Raw genomic sequence first — 21183 nt, 5'->3', positions numbered from 1 at the left:
CCTACAACACCGATAATGGCAATAACGCTGACACCGGCTTTTGTGCGACACGAGCCCCTTAACGCTGGTGCGTTAGTGCAATAACTTCGGCGTGAAGGACAGATCCTACATGTATGACCCTATCAACCATAAAACATTCGAGACTACCCCACAAAGCACCAAGCCGAAAACGCAACACGTGCCTTTGTCTCCCCATGCTGCATCTAGTCCTGGTAAATCCAGCGGTTGCCAAGGATTAGTAGCCGTTATCTAAGCGGCGCTAAAACATCACTTTTATTTACAGATATCCGAAGTGTCATCTAAAGACGTACAGAGCTCTGCTCTGCCTTAAATGCGCGTTGCAGTGACATGATCTTCCTGAATGAAACTTGTCTGCATGAATACATACGTGGCTGTGTAATATTCGATTCACCAAATCATTTCAACTTGTATCGTGACAGGAAATATCGGCCTGGTGGTGGCATAGTGATAGCAGTCAGTAAAGAAATAGTCATATTCTGTTCGAATAACCTCAAAGATAGAAATTATATGAGTATCTCTTCAACTAGGCTACTATAGAATAATCGTAGGCACATGATATCGACCGCCTAATGCATCTCCCACATTTGTTGCGGAGCTTCATGATGTCATTAATATCATCGTAACGCGTTACCCTTCGTCGTCTATCTTTCTGTTGGGCGACTTCAGCTATCCGGCATATCTATTGGTCCTAGCTGAGACCGGCCTCATTTTCGACACTATGCATTGAATTAACTAATGTATGCTCGCTGTTTAACCTTACCCAAATCGTTACAAGGCCTAAAATACGGAATTTACAGCAGGTAGATTGGACAACGTACTAACAACAAACCCAGAACTGTGTTACTCTGCATGCCCCAATAACCTCCATGCCACAGTAAAGCGACCATTCTCTGCTATATTTTTCTCTCAACATTCCCTTACAAAAATATGCTAGTCACGCTAACACAATACACATGTATCATCGCCAATCCACGGAAGTTTCCACGGAGTGTCCACGGAAGTTTTAAGCGTGTTGACTGAATGCTTCAATAACTGTCGCCTTTTGCTGTTGCCGGGAAATGTGGAAGTGAATCCAGGTGCTTTTCACACGCGTTGAAAGATCATCACCGGTGATTTGACCACAGACACGGCGAGTGAGGTGAGTAATCATGCAGCTGATGTCCTATAAAACAATCGAAACAAAACACAGAAATACTTTGTACCTTGAAGGAAGCCGCCGGAAGGAAGGCGCCGATTTCAACAAATCAGTAATGATCTAGGTTCTTACGTGCCCACTTTATTCGATGGATTTGACTAGTGATCGGTGAACGCGAACTGGCTCTTATTCAAGAAAAAAATCTTAGATCTCGCCATCCGCTTCATAACCACTCCCGTAATACTGCCGCTAATCTTTGCAGCGTTTGCTTATTCATGCTTCAAGGCTGCCGACACGCCGCTTTATCGCTTCCTTTGTGACGCCAGACGCGCCTACATGTATCACGATTGAGCGCATCCAGGCGGAGCTGGTTCTACTTTGCCCCAGAATGTTCTAGTAACTTTCCAAGCTTTATCTTAAATGTTCGCTATCAGCTTTAAAAAGAGCACGGCCGACAGCGGCGGGGATTCGGTTCGACGACCCCCGAGCACGCTTGTTGCTACGACGCCGCCGAGTGATTCAGTTCTTTGCGGGCGCAAGTCAGCCCAAATAAAGAGTTTCGTTTGGAAGGCATTCTCGCTGTTTTCTTGTTCGTCGGACTGCTGTCACCACTACCTGACATCTGGTGGAGTTGCTTACCTCCTATCCAGCTATGCCTCTCACGATGGAACCTGGTGAATAGTCAACGTCCGTCGTGCTTCGCCAGCCCCGTGAGCCACCGACTTTCCGTGGAGAACCACACGAAGATGTAGAGGACTGGCTGGACATGTACGACCATGTGGCAGCGCTGAAAGCCTGGGACGACAGCGCTAAGCTTCGAAACATTTATTTTGCAATGGATGGCACTGCCAGAACGTGGTTTGAAAACCACGAGTCTTCCCTCACGATCTGGGCGACCTTCAAGAAGCAGCTACTGGGCAGTTCACTAGCGTCGTACGTAAGGGAAGAGCCGAATTCCTCCTGTAGTCAAGAATTCAACGCCCAAACGAGACCGTGACTACGTATGTGGAAGATATGAAACACCTTTTCGGGCGCGCCAGCCCTGACATGACTGAGGAAAAGAAGCTCTCCTTCCTGATGCGTAGCGTGAAGGAGCAACTCTTCACGGGCCTGATCCGGGATCCTCCAACAACCTTCACCGAGTTAGTAGGTGAAGCTTCAAAAATCGAAAAGACTCTTCACGCCTGGACCCGTCCCTACAACCGACCACTTGAAGTGCTGTCTGCAAGACCCCCCCCCCCCGCCCCTCCCTCCAGAAGATACCCCTGCAAGCGGAGAACCTTCGAGATCTAATACGCGAAATTGTTCGCGATGAACTTCGCCGACTGCTGCCATCCCAATCACAGCCGACGCAGGAGACTCAGGTGGCGTCTCTCAAGGGCATCATTGGCGCGGAAGTGCATCATGCACTTGGCTCCCCGTCACCAACGACACCAAACGAAGCTACAGCCATGACGTACGATGCAGGACTACGCAATCCTCCGCCTCGACGAGTCCCCCCCAAGCCGTCTTCGACGCGCACCAGCTCCACAAGAACGACCGCCCCAAGCTCCCTCACGCCTTCATTACGAGCGACGCAACAGCTTTAGGAAATGCGACGAGTGGCGGACTCCCGACAACCGCCCACTGTGTTTCCATTGTGGCCACGCCGGGCACATACTTCGCCACTGCCCGTACAGACGCATCGGGCTGCGAGGTTTCGGCATCTACGCCCATCGACCGCTCCCTGGCCAGCGACCACGGGAAATCGACGACTACCTGCGCAGAGGGGAGTACGTGTCTTGAAGCTGCCTTGTCCGCTCCCTGTAGCCGTCCACCACACGTTTTGCATCACCGGGCGGCAGCTGCGCCGCGGGTGTCCGGGGAAGGTCCCCTCGCCCCGGTAGGGGAAACTAAACAAATCAACCTGTGGAGTAAGGTTGCTTGCCCATGAAACGACGAAGATCCTCCAGCGATACGCCGTATGAAGACACCGCACTCACTACGCCGACGACGCATACAACAACCTCGACCACGACGCGAACCGCCTTCAAAACTACGCCGCCGTCAAGAAAAACTCCGACCACACGCTCCACCCACGATTCACATGCGCGACGAAGCCGTAACCCGACGCCGAGGACGACGTGCAACTTCTGAGCCTGGACATCTGACTTAGCAGTGGTTATCGACGGCCGGAAAGTCACCGCTCTAATCGACACAGGAGCCGATTATTCGGAGATGAATGGACCATTCGCTGCGCAGCTGAAGAAAGTAACGACCGCTTGGGACGGCCCACAAATTTGCACCGCAGGGGGCCACCTCATTACGCTATCAGGGCGATGCACCATGCGAGTGGCTCTCAAGGGAAATTCCTATCCCGCGACCTTCGTAGTGCTACGGCAGTGTTCCCGCGAAGTGATCTTGGGCATGTATTTCTTTAATGACAATCAAGCGATCATCGACCTGCAATCTAAGATGATCACACTTTCCACGGATGAGGCCATCCCGTCGATGAGAACTCCGGAACTTCACTTTCCCAGTCAAAACGCACTACAGGAATTTACGACAGAAAACTTCTGTAGTCTGTCGTATTTTGGGCATGTAGTATTTCTGTAGTCTGTCCTCTGTAGTCTGTAGTGTCGTACTTCTGTAGTCTGTCTTCTGTAGTGTAGTATTTCTGTAGTCTTTCTGTAGTGTAGTATTTCTGTAGCCTGTCTTCTGTAGTGACGTAATTCTGTAGTGTCGTATCTCTGTAGTCTGCCTTCTGTAGTGCATTTGTGTAGTGTGTTGTATTCCTGTAGTCATTACCAAGTACGCTTTATTTGTCAATTAATATGCAGCTACAGAGCAGCAGTCTGACTCTGAACATGCGATGCATTCCTGCAGTACAGCCAGGTATAAAAACACCTCATTTGGAGCAAATCGACTATTCATTTACATATATACAGAATTTTTCTTCAGCAGGTCTCTCTTGTTCAGACTGTCCTAGGTGAAGAAAAAGAACAGTGATATATATAGTATGCATACACAACAAATGCATGCAAATGTTACAAAAGTCATACAGTGGAATCTTGATTATGCATTCCCCTTTCATGCAACGATCCACATTTAACATCAAATTGGCACGGGCCCGACGTAAACCCATAGGAATAATGCATTAAAGCCTCAATTATACAACTGAAGAATATGCACACGCCGCTTCATACGATGGCTGGCGGAAACCGTCCGGATTGGGAGAGACATTGGCATGCAGAGCATTTTATTGACAGAAGTGACGTCAACCAAGCTGTTTCCAGATAGAAATCAAGATGCAGACGTGCATGCAACGTGTGCCCAAGTGTACCATGGCCTGTAATGACGGTTCTGCCGACGGCTCAGAATGAGTCCGTGCATGCAACCCGCATCTATCAGTGCGAGGCGGTCCGCCTGGCCCGTTTTTCCGCGCGCTTCACTTACGAAGACGTTGCGGGAATAAACTGCACGTTCATACCACCATAAAGTTATTGTAGAGGCGGTAAAAAGAGTAGACATTTCTGTGATCGCTGGTGGCTAGTTCAAAAGCGCTTCTCGCTACACCTTGAGTAAAGCACATGTTAGGCCTACAACACCAAGCAAGCGGTGTACTGTCAGCCGGCAGAACGCACATCACTGCAGAAATCGTGCCAAAGGTGGACATTGCGCTTTCTTTTTTCCTTTAAGATACGAATTCTTAGTACAGATACTGCTACCTGCTTCTGCATAGTGACAGCGGTTTTAGAGAAAGTTTGAACAGAAAGACATGTCGCTGGCATGGCCGTATACTGTGCGCTGCACATCTCCGAAGGGTTGTAGTAGTCATATTCCTGGCGCGTCGTTCCTATTTTTTCGAGATTCATCCGACATCTACTTAACGTGCAGGAACAGAGCGCTCGCCTGCCTTGTCTAAAGCCGCCTCTTCCACGCTGAAAAGCCTGGCTGCGTGCGGTCTCAGAACAGTCTGCTAATGTGGTCCATAAGTGCTGTTAACAGTCTAGAAGTGTGTGATGAGAGGCTAGTTGGTAAGACATACTGAAGACACAAAACTACGCAGGAAACAGGACACAGAAAAGAAGCAGACAGGACGAGCGTAGACTAACAACTGATTTATTGGTCGAAAACAACCTTCCTTCAAGAGCAACGCATGCGCAACCAAACTTAACGCCCAAAGCAAAAGTACACAATCTTATCAACCTAAAAAGTCAAGTTCCTTCTTATACAAGTGAATTGGTGCCTCGCTAACACATTTTTCCGCACCGTATCTAGCAATTTGCCAGGCTTCAAAGATTTCGCGTGCCTTCTTGTCCTTCGCGCAGCCTATAATCTTCGTTTGCTTGAAAAGCGGCGTACAAAATACTTGTTTCTTCTTGTCATTGATCTTACAAGACTGGCAGTGCCTTGCTAAATGCTGCCCACCGTGCTGGCTCAAAGAGTTATTATGCTCCTGAAGGCGTTTATTAATGCAGCGCCCCGTCTGCCCTACATATACGGAACCACAGCTGAATGGGATCTCGTAGATAACTCCCATCTTACAGGCTACAAACTTAGGTCTGTGGTTGACTCCGCACCCTACTTTCTTTTGCAGGTTATTGTTAGTTAATCGGCATAAACGAGACAGTTTACATGGGGTGGAAAAGAACACGTTAGCACCAAATTTCCCTCCCACCTTCTTCAAACCGTGCGAAGTCTTGTGCACATAAGGAAGGACTTCAAACTTCTTCCTCTCACTTTCAGTGAGTTCTTGCTGGTTTTGCTTCAACCGTAGGGTTTTCAGCAAAGATTCTGCAACAGCTTTCAGAAGAGAAGGAGGAAAACCCGCAGAGTAAAGCCGGTCTACTTGACTGGAAAAACTACGTTTCACATGTGTGGGCATGACTTGACAAGCGAAGATCTTAAACATGAGGTTGCGATTCCCCTTTTTACGAGCTTTGAGTGGCAGGAATCATAAGGTAGAAGAGCCTTCTTAGATCTTGGTAAATAGGCCCAGCATAGATGGCCCCCTGTATGAAAAAACAATTTTAAGTCTAAAAACTGTAAAGAAGAGCTTTCCGGGAGCTCAAAAGTAAAATTCAGATTAGTGGCTGTAGATTTGAAGGTCGCTAAAATTTCATTCACAATCATTTGTAGGCTATCGTCAGGGTTAATATTCAAAAGGATTAGGAAATCGTCAACGTATCTGACCACATGCGTGATCCGGTCATCAGTGAGAACGCACGAAAGTTCAGTGTCAATTTGAGCTAAAAATATCTCAGTTAAAATAGGCGCCACGCTCGAACCTATGCAGATACCTCGCCGTTGTACATAAAACTTGTCCTTAAAAGTTACAATGGTAGAGGAAAGATAGAGTTTCAGCAATTCAAGAAAACCATCGATTGAAATGCCGCAAGTATTCTGGAAGGACACAACTCCCGAACGTTCGATGCAGTCGCGGACCGCCAGGAACAACTTGTCGTGGGGCAATGAATAGAACAGTTCTTGGTTGGTTTATGGTTGGTTTATGGGGTTTAACGTCCCAAAGCGACTAAGGTTATGAGAGACGCCGTAGTGGAGGGCTCCGGAAATTTCGACCACCTGGGGTTCTTTAACGTGCACTGACATCGCACAGTACACGGGCCTCTAGAATTTCTCCTCCAAAGAAATTCTAGCCGCCGCGGCCGGGATCGAACCCGCTTCAATGTCTATTGAGAAACCTGAGTTGATACTTGACGAGTTCTCACTAAACATTTTCACCAAGCTATCAGAGCTACTGATCTTGTACGGATCTTCAGGTGTCAGGCTCTTTAGGTGTCGTTGCAGGTACCTGCTGACAATTACTTGCCAAGTACCTCTTTCCGTCACGATGGCTCGGAAAGGACACTCCGGTTTGTGGCTCTTTGCACTGAAGAATACCGTGAGAACATGGACCTTGTTCTTGTCGACTTCATTCTTCAGGCGTTCAAGTTTCAAGTTCTTGAGAAGGGCTACCGCCTTGGCCTTGGCTTCGTTTGGCTTTTGAGTCGAAGGACGGAAGTTTTTCCTTAAAGCTAAAGAGGCCTTCTCACCAAATAGCTTCTCAGGCAAGACCACAAAGCCGCCTTCCTTATCAGCCTTCATTAAAGCAAGTCCGGAGTCATTAAGGCAACCGGCTACTCTCCTCAACAGGGAAGTGCCGTCCTTTTTCTCTTCGTAACCATTCCGCACAGAGTCAATGCCTTCCAATAAACAGTGTCCTTTCTCTTCACCCTGCACCTTCTCTGCTATCTTGTGAGCCGAAGCGAGAAGCTCGTGCTTCTTGAGCGGCACTTCAAGGCAAAACTTCGGACCCCTACTCAGAACCTTTTCTACTTCGGGTGTGATCACAGCCCCTCCAAGAGCAACAACAGGAACCACACCAACCTGCTTTTTGGGCGCTGTAGGTAGGCTCAGCCTAGTTTTGTTCCAAAGGAATTCGGTGCTTGCCTCAGCCAGCCTCTTGTAGTCCATCAGTAGCCTGAAGCCAGCAGGTCCCGTACCCTTCCAACTGAAGCACACAAGTTGTAGCCAGTCCATCAACAGGCGAACATGCCTCCAATATTCGCTTCTTAGAATCTTCGCCATCCACTTCCAATGACCTTCTGAGCAGCCCAGAAACCCGAAAAGACTTGAAACACCGGGTGGACAGACGTTCTTCCTTAGGCAGAAGCCCAAGACCCTTGCTTCGTTCGTCGTAGCAGCGATGAACGTGGTGCACAAAGCGCATTGCTCTTCGAAAGAACGTTGACATAAAACAGAGCCCCATGTAGAAGAAATGAATTCTAGAAGTGTGTGATGAGAGGCTAGTTGGTAAGACATACTGAAGACACAAAACTACGCAGGAAACAGGACAAAGAAAAGAAGCAGACAGGACGAGCGTAGACTGTTTCCTGCGTAGTTTTGTGTCTTCAAATGCCTCCGGGTCTACTCAAGGAACACGCATACTCTTGCAAACAAATGTGTAAACATCTACCACTTTGGAAGATATAAAACTGGACACAGCTGAGGGGAATCTCGTACATGCCCGTTGGCGGTACTTTTTGAATGCCTCATGCCATGTGCAACGGGGGTGGTGTACACGATTCCTCTCAGCTGTGGTCGATTTTATACCGGCCAAATTGGTAGATGGTGAAACAATCCCTTGCAAGAGTATTAGCATTCCTTGGGTAGGCCCGGACGACCTTGCCTGCCTGTCCACTGTCCCAGTTGTAAAGACTGTTAACCTAAACTGAACTGCACACTATTATTGGATGAATAAAGGGCCAGTTGGAAAGAAATTCTCAAGGCTGTTACCATCCTGAGGTCGAAGCCAGATAGGTGGGTTAGCATGCCTTCTGTGTCCATTTTTCAGAAAGAATTAGAATTTGTTTCCCTCCCTAGGTTGTTTTTTCAATGATTGTTTGCAGATTACATGCGCAACTGATCCATATGAGCACTCATTTCTTCAATAAATGTTCAGTTGTCGTACCGCCTTGTGTTTCGCCTGCCTTTGTCCCATCCTGTTTTGCTGTTTTTCTAACGATTTCCAACCATCTGGCCTACAAGCACGTCCTTCTAAATCTGCAAGTCCATTGCCAAAACTGTGACCGAAAAAAGCCATGCCACCCATGTTCGAAAAAGTGCCATTGTGTTAAAAAAGCACCATAATAAGCCGACATGACGAACTGGTGGGAGCCGCCGGGATTTTGAGGCTCGAGGATTAATGGGCAAGAACACCCTCGGAAAAAAAGATTGCCTTTCTTCAGGATCTGTTTGACCTAGCCCTGGTTTTAAAAACATCTTGCATGCCTTGACTTTTCTGCCAACTCCTCTATTTTCGCGTGTTTGTCTGCTTTTATCTTTAATACTCATTGAATTTCATCTTTTGATATTTTATCTCTCTCGTTTTTACAGTAGCTCATCTTCCTCCTGTAGCCATGTTAATTCTTGGCTTCACCTTTGTTGCTCATGTGCATTTATTCCCCTTTTATTCTTTCAGTTTTTTAGCTCACTTCACCTTTGTAGACCAATTCTTGTTTGCTTGCCCAATCACCATTTTCTTTTCACCGCATGTTTTTTCTTGCCATTTTACTTTTATTTCACTGCCCTTGATCTGTGTTTGCGTGTAGTGTTTTAGTTCCGTGTTATCAGACCAGTACTTAAAAATTTTGGTCAAACCGTTCCACTGTTTCACGTGCTGGTGGTCTTAAAAATGACTTGCTTAAAACTATTCCTTTAACCTTGTTATGGTTTCATCCTTCCCTGCTCTATAGTCTTGGTTTCTGTTTCTAGTTTGTGTTGTTTTCCCACTATTGGCCACATCACTTATTGTTGCCACGAGTGCATAAAATTGCCACCTGGTGGCGCCTGTGTTTTGGTTATATATGCAGTGTTTCGGTGATTCTGGAATAAATCTGTAGTCAGCACCTGTGCCCTCATATTTTTTCTTTCTGACCCCAGTCTGTGTTTCTAAGCTCTGTCAGCCACAAAGGATCAGCACCAACTAGACCGACAGCTTGTCCTATTCAAGCTCAATGCGTACTTTTCAAAGAAATGTTATGGCGAAAACACTGTACTTACAGTAAAGCCTGCTTGACTGAGCGAATACCACTGGCAATTCGCAAATTCCCAGCCTGCTCCTGATTGCTGGCTCAAGCCGCATGCAACTTTGTGGCTTGCCCGACTTCCACGCAACTCTTGGTCCCTTGAAACTGAAACATAGAGGGATGAGTGAGAGATATCAGATTTGATATGCTTGCATTGCTGCAATGACTAAGAAAAAACGATATTTTCCATAAGAACAATTATTATTTCACACTAGCTTCGCAGAGTAAACCTCGTTTATCACGACCTCGTTAACACTGACATACTGCACAGTCCCAGCATGACTGCATCTAGTTCTATGGTGTCATATGCTTGTTAGCTATGAGCCCTTGGCCTTGCACCGGTTAATACAGACAACCTCGGAACGGGCATTCAGCTCCGAGCTTTTGAGTCATAGATACTCACAAGCTCAGTGGTCCCAGGGGTTCTAGAAATATTGGCAGGGCTACACAGTAACAAGCATTCCGCACCACTTGCTCTCGCTTCATTGCAAAAAAACTCTCACAGCAGACCTGTCCTCCATTTTGCAGTGTGAAAATAATCAAATTCAAAGCATGCGCACAAAATGTGGACCTCTCTTCGAACAGAGCTTCATAAATACGGGTATAATTATTGTAATTAAACCTACCTACAGTTTTCAATTTATCCTAAAATTTTATGCAACTCGCCGAGCAATAAGCATTAAAAAGGAATTAAAATAGCCAGCACTGTTTAAACAATATAGCTACGAAGAAATACGAGACGTATCCACTACTCTCCAGTGGTTCTTTAGCTTCATGCATTATCAATCTACACTTTCTTACAGGCACATTTGCACGCGAAACTTGGGTTTAACCCAATCTTGATGAATCTTTCTGGAATGCAACAATCAGGAGAAACCAGTTTTACTCAAAAACAAAGGGCCCTATACACTGCATCACAAGGCCAGCTAGGCGCACTTAAGACTACAGCCCACAAGTCTCCAATTTGCCTGTCCTCTACAAGTTGCAGGATCCCTGTCCGCTGCTTGTCGAATTTCACTATCCCGCCTTGCTAGTTCTCCCACTGCCCTTCTGAAACTCTTGGAATTCTGTTGCTCTAGCAGATCATCAGCTATTGTATTATTTTTTGTTTTAGCACTACACACTCCATGCCAACAATGCTGGATAATGTACTTTAAATAGGTTTGTAGAGCGTGCAAGTGGCTTGCAGCTTGACGAATAGGTGAGAAAAAAACGTGGAGCCTGACAAACAGGTGTGAAAAAAACGTGGGTTATTGATATCGTAGCCGAAATGAAGAGGAAGAAATGGGCTTGTGCAGGAGATGTAATGCAAAGGCAAGATAACCAGTGGTCCTTAAGAGTGATAGAGTGGATTCCAAGGGAAGGCAAGCGTAGCAGGGGGCAGCAGAAAGTTAGGCGGGCGGATGAGATTAAGAAGTTTGTGGGGATACGGTGGCCACAACTGGCGAAGGACAGGGTTAATTGGAGAGACATGGGAGAGGCCTCTGCCCTGCATTGGGTGTTAGACTGATGATGATGACAACCTGGTGAATTTGCCTCACAACCGCTGCAGCCTGATATTTTGTAGAGCAGCACAATGGCCTTCATTTTTTGAGTGGTGAAGTATTCAGCTTTTTGTTTCATCCATGAGTGTAAAGGGAAGACATTTTATGTTGCACAAAATGAAGGAATTACATGCATACTGGGCTTTGGAAGAATGCCCTGTGGACATTACAAAACACTGCCATCCTTGCTTTATCTCTGCCTGGTAACAAAATTCATTATTCTCCAAATACTTTGGACAAAGACAAGCTGCCGTGCACTCATTCGAGCTCAGTGGACTTTCCCTCAAACCAATCTTCAGTAAATAATATCAGGATTAGGCAAAAGTAACTGTAGTGTATTTCAGTGAGTCAGTGCCTTTTACAGAAAGTTTTGGAAACAGAAAAGTTTATGAGCTTTGTGAGCACATGATGATTGCCCAATCTATTTACATAGTCAAATGGGAAATTTGCCTTCCTATTCAATTTATGCACATTCAAACGATATTTACCGCTGTAGGCCACATCAGTTCTGTACCAGGTAGCACATGCCAAAAAAAAAGCCTCGATAGCGTAATAAGTAATGTGTGGTTGAGTATAGAACTTAAAATCTAGGCCATATCTCTTGGATCTAATCTTGACATATTTGTGCATAATACTATACTGCAGATACAAAAAGCAAAGCAATAGAGAGAGACAGAGAAACTTTGCTAATGAAATGAACAAAATATTTAGCTGGCACTTAAAATCACTGACCTGTTACTCAGCATGAGGAAGGAAATAAGAGGGAAAGACGAAGGAAAACAGGTGCAGAAAATTGTTAACGTTTAGAAAATAATAAATTTAAACAATTTTTGGAAATGATGTATCCATTACTTTACTTGGTTTTAAAGGGTTTAATGCCACAAAGCGGCGCAGGCTATACAGGGCACTATTGTAGAGGACTGGAAAATTCTTTAGGTGTGCTGACATCACACGGTACCTGGGCCTCTAGCATTTCGTCTCCATTGAAATGAGACTAGTAAAGCTGGAATCAAAACTGGCTGGAATCGAACCTGCCTCTTCCGGGTCAGCAGCCAAGCACAATAACCACTCAGCCACCATGACGGCTCCCATTTGGGGTGACATGCATCAGTGTGGTGACTGACGGGGCTGACAAAGTTCACTTCAGAAAGGGTGTGCATTGATGAGGTTATATAGTTCAATTCTCCCTATGCCACATAATTAGACAGATGAAAATTTATTATGAGCATATGCTGCCTATGGCAGGCCAAGAGATGTAAGACACAAAGTATCTGTCCATAAAATGAAACCAAGAAGAGCACAATTTCCTGCTGTGAGTAACCACTCCAGTATCCAAAAGGATAGCCAGCTTCTTTAAAAAATGTATGTCCTGCCTATGTCCATTTATGATTCCCGCTCAAATTTTAATTCGCATTTATTTCCAACCAACTCAGTTATCTCCCAATCTCTTATCATTAACCCTATGATTTTCCTGAGTGGTTCACCGCACTGTTCTCAATTTTAAGCCTTTTATAAAGTACCCCACTTTTCCCGACAGCTTAGCAAAGGCAAAGCAGCTTAAAATTTCTTTTTGAGCATACTGCAAGGTGCTGCTCGTAACTTCTGAGTGCATGCCTAAGGCAATACACCCCTTTCTTATTCTCCCAACCATTTCTTTCAAATGTTCTATATCTGTGCATGACCTGGCCGAGGTGTATTCTGTTTCGACTTCCAGTACCTTACTGCATTTCATAAAATGGCCTCTTTCCTGATTATTAAGTATTGATTTAGCTCTCATTTTCACAGTGAGTATTAATGTCCTCAATCATTTGCAAGAATTCATCACTTATACTACAACTCACCACTAATACTACAATAACATGAAATCAAATATAACTGAGCGGTTCTCCATGAGTCTTCGCATTTCCTGAACCAACCCGCTGCTATGCAGAGAGGGTCACCTCGTCTAGCCTCATCACATGTTGTTCAGGGTATGTGGGTTGTGCAAAGTAAACAACCGTTGATTTCAGGTCACTGCAGTCAAAACTACAAAGTAGCTGGTGCAATGAAATGTTAGTTCTAAGAAGGTCTGCTCGTTTTTTTTTATGCGGGCCCAAGTGAACACAGGCTAAACTGCATGCTGTTTGATGTCAGTGCAGGATAAAGATCCCCAGGTGGCCGAAATTATTCTGCAGCCCTCTGCTACGGCACCTCTTTTGTTCTTTAACTCCCTCCTTTATCTCTTCCCTTGCATCATGGTTCAGGTGCTTATCAAGATGCGAGAGAGTTACTCTGTCACTTCCTTGCCTCAAAAACCAATTTAAAATTTTTCAAGGATACTTTCAAGAACGTAGAGGTACAAACTGTACAGTATAACCACATGCCACAGCAATAAACCAGCAATACATCTGCGCTGACAGGAGCTTGCCAAGTACGCTGCAAGGATGCTATGCCACGCAAGATTTGGTGTCATCATACAATGTTACTTTACTGACTGACATTTCAGTGTACAAGCAAGAAATACCATTAGAGTATTATTGTACAGCACAACGTTTTTAAAAGATAAACGAACATTTTGTTCCTTTTAAAGGACACACATGCATAAAAGGCAACAGGTGTGGAATAGTCACTGCACCTGAAGCAGGCTCAATTTTATAATAACAGCGCAGTGTCAAAAGCTACATGAGCGGCTATATTTCGTAAAAATTTGCAGTTCATGTAATAAGCTGAGGTACTGCTGTAAAGTGCATGTAGAGTTCTGCATGCATTTTTAAACACAGCAGTGAGCCTATGTTGAAAATATTTTTCAAAACAGGCAGGTAAGGTATGCGTAACTGAAAAAGATAATTACCATGAATGGCTTGGAGGGATGGCACAGCTGAAGGCAGGAAGCACGCATGGCCCAGCAGATGCTGGCAGCTGGCAACTGCAGATAAATACGTTCCGACCAACAGCTGTCAGTGCCAGTGACAATGTCATGAATGACGACAAAACAAACTGTCGACTGCTTCAGAAACTAAAATAAGGTATTAATATAAGAACACAAAAAGCAATGAGGTGGCCCATGACAAAATAAATAAGGAGATTGTATGTGAAACACCCATACACATTCTTTGAGTACATTTACATGACTGTCATAACCACATTGAAAGATGAGCTGGCTGGAATACCGCTTTATTTTTATGCATGATGAAAAGAGCCCAACTATTCGAATATAGCATGCGCAGGCTTTAGTTAATTACTATTAGGGTGCCTTGCACCAGCGTCTAATGTATTCTTAAATTGAACGTAGCACCCAGTCGACCAGTTTACCTTGCATAAATGAGAAGAGAGAATGCAAAACACATGCATTCAATACCAAGGAGCCCGATATCTCACGTCACAACTGATCATGATACGAAAATTAGTAGTGCATTTAACAAATTGCACACAAATAAAAACAGCAAAACATTTGTCGAGTGGTAATGCAAGTAGGGGCAAGAGCAAAAAAAAAATACCGAAGAACACTGGTGAGTGAGGTGCAGGGAGGTCCGTGGGTAGGGTTCCGTGCCTGGGAACAGTTCCGAGCGCGGAGAACTGCTGCCGGCAGTCAACCAAGAATAAATAAGAGAAAGTGAAAATGAATAACAAACCATCACCAAATGCGAACGACCTGAAAGCGGGCCGCATAAGCGAGGCATACAGCAAAAAGCTTGAAATCCCAAATAAGTGTGCAGTTGCATCCCCAACAGTTCAGTGCCCTGGAGGAGAGGAAGCATGGACGCCTACAGTTCAGGGAAGACACAAGAACGACCTAACTGACATAATATTTCCAAATTCTGTTCCAATGGGGAAGCACATATAAAAAGTTTACAAATGACTAGTACATATGCGCCAGCCTTCCACATGCGATCACTGTCTTCAAAAAAATTTGCATGACGAATATAAGAAGTAAGCTCTGATCCGATGAGCACCAACACCGAGCAAAATCATCCGTCGTCTGTTCGCAGTTCGCCTAGCGCGAGTGCTTCATCGCGCAGCCCTGCCGCTCACAATAATCTTCTAAATAGCACAAATCCATCCGATGGGTACCAGCCGCGAGAATCACCCGTTGTCAGTTCCCTTGCCTGTTCTCAGCTGTCCACGCAAAAGCGCTCTCACCCGCGGCACTGATCGTCGTCTGGTATCGATTTATTCTGGTATCGATCTGGTAATCTGGTATCGGTTTATTCAGGCTCATCTGTTGCATTCTCCCCTCAACAGTACTGCTTGGCGTTTACTACACACCCTCGAAAAGTGATGCAAACCTCTCCGGTCACCTGCACAACATTAATGATGAACTTACTGACACCTACCCAAATGCCTGTATTCTTCTTAATGCTGATTTCAACTACACAGACATTGTTTGTCACAGCTTAGCTAATTCCACAACAACTTGTAATTCACGGGCGAAGAACTTCGTCGCCACCAGATTTCAAACAATTAGTCTATCAATTAAGCTCGTGTTACAAGAGGACCCCCAAACTTAATACTAATACTAATTAACAGTCCTAATAATAACAAAGGTAGTAACTAATACTAAACCACTTAATGCTAATCAACAGCCCTGAGAACCTATCATTGGCAGGTCACCTTCCTGAAAGCAGTGATTATAAAGTCATACATGGCCTATTCTCAGTTACCTATGCACAAAAATAGACATCCGGCAAAACAATACGTCTGATTTGTTTGGTTTATGGGGTTTAACGTCCCGAAGCCGCTCCGGAAAGTTTGACCACCTGGGGTTCATCTCTGCGATAAGGGCAACTAAGAACAGATTGAATCATCTCACTAATATGTTTGTCCCGCGGATTACTTTTCGACTTAGTCACGATAAATCATGGTTTACACGGCACCTAAAACGCATAGAAAACAAAACAAAACGCTTCTTTCGCGCAGCGAAACGCAACTATATGCCTGCTGCTTGGAAACAATACTTCGAACCCGAAAAATTATACATACGTTCCGTACGTAGCACCGAATACAAATTTTATAAAGATGACTTATCGAGCCTATAAACAACAATCATAAGCCGTTTTGGCGAGTTTTCAACCTTAAACACTCTCGCTATATTACACTTGCACACTACTTATATGAGGTGGATATTAATCAGGATTGTGCATAAATATTTAACGATGCCTTGGTATATGTTTTCAGCACTGAAATTGACACGCCTCCACAGTTATCATCCGTTAAGTTTGAAGCCTTCATGTCTCATTTCACTTTTTTTCGAAGAGGGTATTTCATCGATAATGAAAAATGTGAAACTTTCACCGTCAGCTAGAATAGACTTCATTAAATCAATACTGCTGAGTAACTCAGGTCAGGAATTATTCAAGATGATTGGAAAACGCGAAGGGTGGCTCCAGTGAACAGATCATGTAACAGAGACTCACCGTCGAATTACCTCCATATTACATCAAACAGCATGCCCTGTAAAATGATGGAACACGAAGTTTACTCACAAATTATAAACCATCTTTGACTCAAGTGAATTATGTCATTATTCGAAACACGGGTTTTGTATGGGCCTCTGTTGCTAAACACAACTAGCGCACTTCCTTGACGACCTGCACCGTAACCTTGAGTGTGAGACGCAGATCACCCCCATATTTCTTGAAGAAAGCTTTTGATATGGTTCTTCGCCGCCGTCTACTGTTAAAACGTGCTGAGCTGGACCTACATACGAATGTTATTAAATATATTGAAGAATTCTGAAATAATCGTTTTCAAGCCGTCTGCGTTAACTGTGTTAAAGGGCACTTGTCTAAATCTCTCCAGCTTACGTAAGGCGTTCCGTAAAGGTTTGTCCTTGGTGCCCTCCTATTTCTGTTATATATTAGTGATTTACCATTGCATGATTCCTGGAGAACTCGAACATTCCCTGATGATTGTTTCATTTATCGCACAGGTAATAACTATCATGATCGTCACGCTCTTAAAATCTTAAGAGCATACTAAATTTGTGCAATGAATGCCTCATTTCCCTCAATCCTACTCATGTCCTTCACAGGCCGTCAGAATCCCTACCCAATTTCGTTATTCTACTTTAATACACTAGTTTATTAAGTAAAATTATGTAAAAATCTAGGGGTCACTCTTTCTTCTATTTATAATGGCCGGATTATATCATTGTTGAACCGAGCACTAGACTTTTTAAAGCGCTCGTTCAGTTTGCTCCACCACATCTAAATGTCTCGCTTATTGATCACTTGTAATATCCAAATTCGAATGTGTATCTGCCCACATCCAACATCAAGCATGCCTAATCACTGCACTGGAAGCTTTAAATATTAGGCCGACCGATTCATTATTCCCGCGTATTGTCCTTCACTACGGCGTCCCTCGTAGCCTGAGTCGCTTTGGGATGTTGAGTCCCCATAAACCATTAACCATTCAGCATATTCATACGACGTCTGTGTCTCATCTTTGCAAGCAAAACCTGTACTTCCATTCCTTTCTTTACAGCGCCAAATTAAAAGCCACATTCTTTATCACAAATTTTTTATTCTCCTTTGAATCAAGCATCGTATATCATAGCCGTAGCACGCGTATCTTATCGCGCCAGTCATCCACAAGTTGCACGCACACCATCGCATACTACTATGTATTCTGGCTCGTTTTTTTTTTTCGAGCAGCTATGGACTGCAATCGCCTTCAGTATGACATCGTCACTATAGCTTCATCACCTGCTTTTCAGCAACATATAACTGATCATTTGAAATGTTAAATGATCATCGCCGTTTGCTTTCCTATAACAAAGTCTAATCCAACCTCTTATGAAAAAGCCCCATGAATGAGGGCCTTTAAGGGTGTAAAATTGAGCTGAACTGAGGTGAAATTTCCTAATGCAAACTTTAGTTACCTCCGATTTGCTGATTTGATTAGCCCGTGCAGAAATTAAGGGGAAAATTACAGCGCATCGACCTGTACCTTGAAGTTGTATAATTAGTTTATGATTCGAGATAGATTGTGACCATGAATAGATTGTTTCCCAACAAGGCGGACAGGTTGCTCTCAGCTAAAAAGTTCGTTTCTGACATATATTTCCAAAACTATAGGCGGCTGCTATAAAAACTACCATCTATGAATTCTAACGTTCTGCAGTCGCTGTTACAACTTGCGCTATTGAGGACACAGTGGCATCCCGACCGCCTGCCATGCTAATTCTGTCTTGTAAAGCGTGCCATCTGCGATGAAAAATCGCCAAAGAATTTCTCATGTTTTACCAGCCGTTCGAGTATGAAACAAATTTCACATCCACATTGTCGCGCAATACAAAGTGGGCATCTTCAAAGACACCATGCGGAGGAGGATCGCGGCCGCTGCTAAGACAGCGCCAGTGAAGTGCTGACATTGATACGTTGCGTTGCAGTGCAGGTTTGGGCCTGTGTTCGAACCACGGTGTAAGAATATATTTAGGTGTTGACACTGCGCTCGGCGGCGCGACCAGGACTTGTTCGCCGCTCCCTGCGCTTCTCTCGAACGCTGACAGATGGCGCTACGCACCCGGGGCCCCTAGTCGCCGAGCTTCGGCAGCCGTAATGCAGATGCCACGGGATCTTTCGGTGCCGCTGCGTGTACGCGTGCTTTGTGAAGTGCGGCAAGACAACGAAGGATTGAAACTGCTGTCTACACCAAATAATTTTGGGCTACTTCGTGTTTTTCTTGCTGAGACTGTATGAATGGGCGGAACAGCAGCGAGGACGCAGCCCTGTGCTGCTTCCGAGCTCGTTATCGAAATGCGTTCATAGCAATTTTTTTTTTCGTTCATCCGCACGACTGCTGTGAGCATAGTTAACTACACTGCCTCTTAAATATAAAAGGTCGGACTCAACGCGCCCACATTTGGCCTGAAGAACCTACGCGTGCATTCAAACATAGCTTGAGCAGTGTATTGCGCCAATGCTGCGAGATGACCGCCGTGTTGAGAACATGGTTAACTTCGGCCACCTGGAGTTCTTTAATTTGCACAGAAACCTCAAGGACGTTTCCGCATTTCGCCTGCATCAGAAATACTTACTCCGCAGCCGCGAATAGAACCCGCGCTCTTGTGCTGTATTGCAGAACGCCACTGCCGCTATACACGCGAACGCCGGGACCAAAACAAAAATCCAAGTGTCCATTTGCGGCTTTTTAATAGCAAGTGCAGTCCACAATTAGGTACGCGAAACGCAAATAGTTACTGGAAATGCCACTGGCGTTGTTTCTGCCAATCTTATCCCTCAGGTCGGCACCGATGATGCTGAGTGGTTGTCTCTAGCACTAGGCCCGAGAACGTAGGTGTAATGCCGGCTGCGGTGGCCGCGAAACAACGCAAAAGGTGCCCGTGTGCTGTGTGATGTGAAGAATCCTATGTGGTCTAAGTTTGGAGCCCTCCATTGCGGCATCTATTAATGCCCATATGACCCTTCGGGACATTAACAGAAAAATTTGCTTTTTTTTTTGCTCAAATGCGGCCTGAATAGCCATTCTGTTGAACAAACAAATTTATTACTACAAGTAGCCTCTCTGAGAGATGTGATTTCCTGTAGTCACTAGGTTACGCACAAAACACAGTGAATCACAACCTACTGGGCTACTTTCGTGTAATCAATAGCCAAGACCGTGACTGCAATTGTGATGATCACTGCATTCGTTTATTTGGACGATACACTGAGCGAATCATCCTCTATCATCTAGGATGAGCACAGCTTGGCCTGTTTCTTTTTTTCTTGACACTGCTTTGTCATGACTGCATTGGTGTGCTTACAATGCTGCCTCATACGCATGCTGACGTAATAGTGGAGGAGCTGTGCGAGTACTTCTTCCTTGTGATCAGCACATGGGAATGTCATCGTGTATGTATCTATTACTGCGTCTATGGTGTCCCAGTACACCATGTGGCAGTCTGCATATTCAACAAAAAACCGCTCCGTATGCTTTAGAAGGTCAAATATGTTGACGTTAGGGTGGGTAAGACCCCCTCTGGTCTTCACATTTGTTAGAGCTGCTTCAGCAAAAGAATTATTTTTTACGCTGAAGGCTGACAAGCAAGCAGCGCAGCTGGTAACTCTTCGCATCTTTCTGCACAAAAAACCGGTGACATAATAAAGTATGCAGTCTGTAATTTGCCCTCCGTCTGATTTGTGTTTCCGAACGATATTTTCACATTCCCAGTCTTCTACTGAAACTAGATCGTCTAGCTTTTCTTTAATTTGATTGATGAATCCTGGGCATGATGCCACTTTGTCGTCTGTTCTAATGAGGGCCCTGAAATATGACGCATCCAGCAATGGTTCCTCACCCTCAACGACTTTGCAATTGCCATACTTCGGAGGTATAAGGATACTGTAGATCGACAGCGTCTGGTAAAGCTGCATAAAGGTGGGCATCGAAGGGTGATCATTCTGGCTTCCTGCCAACCGTATTTTGCCAAAGAACCGCTCGATAGGATCTTGGTTCATTTTGTTGGTTAGGACATATTTGAAGTTGTGGCAATCAAGCAGCACCTCACAAAGATCCAAAGTGGACTTCAATGTGACTCGAAGTCCCTCGCAAATGCTCTTTGTCAAGAACATGTCTTTTATAATGTTGCCACTTTCCAGTTCTCTTTCCCAGCTGTCCAGCCAGTCAATTCCATGCTTGAGAATTTCGAGGTCTCGGCTGTTCGTTGTGATCCCTTCTGCTGGAAATCGTCTGTTCAGTGCATCAAACAAATTGTTTAAAAACAACGTGAATTCTTGAGTTTTCTCGCTGCCTATGAGTTTGCGGATACCTTGTTCCCGATAAAACTGAATACCCGCCGCCATGGAGCGGCTAAAGACTTGGGTGGCTAACTTCACATGCATCTTCTCACAGTTACTCGGGTATATGTGAGAGTGCGTTATTTTCGGGCAGACTTTTAGGCCCCCCGCGTTGGCAACGTCTTCCATGT

At 44.9% G+C, this 21183-nt stretch overlaps 1 protein-coding gene across 1 annotated transcript; it reads right to left on the bottom strand.

Annotated features, from left to right (window-relative positions):
• Positions 1-1167: 1167 nt before the first annotated feature.
• Positions 1168-7921, bottom strand: LOC149326987 (uncharacterized). Its single transcript, XM_089564748.1, has 3 exons — positions 6817-7921; positions 6165-6624; positions 1168-1183 (listed from the first exon to the last, which is right to left on the bottom strand). Exons 1-3 carry the CDS (start codon positions 7724-7726, stop codon positions 1168-1170), a joined length of 1386 nt encoding a protein of 461 aa, XP_089420874.1. The 5' UTR covers positions 7727-7921.
• Between the last annotated feature and the right edge of the window lie 13262 nt (positions 7922-21183).

This window comes from Amblyomma mixtum, chromosome 10 (genome assembly GCF_055824585.1).
Source record: "Amblyomma mixtum isolate Tamu chromosome 10, ASM5582458v1, whole genome shotgun sequence".
In the NCBI taxonomy this organism is placed as follows: Eukaryota; Metazoa; Arthropoda; class Arachnida; order Ixodida; family Ixodidae; genus Amblyomma; species Amblyomma mixtum.
The sequence above is the reverse complement of the archived record's forward strand: the minus strand, read 5'-3'. Positions and strand labels throughout refer to the sequence as shown.

Bases quoted from the DNA above. Each gene is read 5' to 3' on its own strand.
- LOC149326987 (XM_089564748.1), bottom strand. From the start codon at position 7,726: ATGGCGAAGATTCTAAGAAGCGAATATTGGAGGCATGTTCGCCTGTTG. The intron at 6,625-6,816 runs GTTCGATCCCGG...AAACCAACCAAG, and splicing joins CTCAATAGACATTGAAGCGG to AACTGTTCTATTCATTGCCC.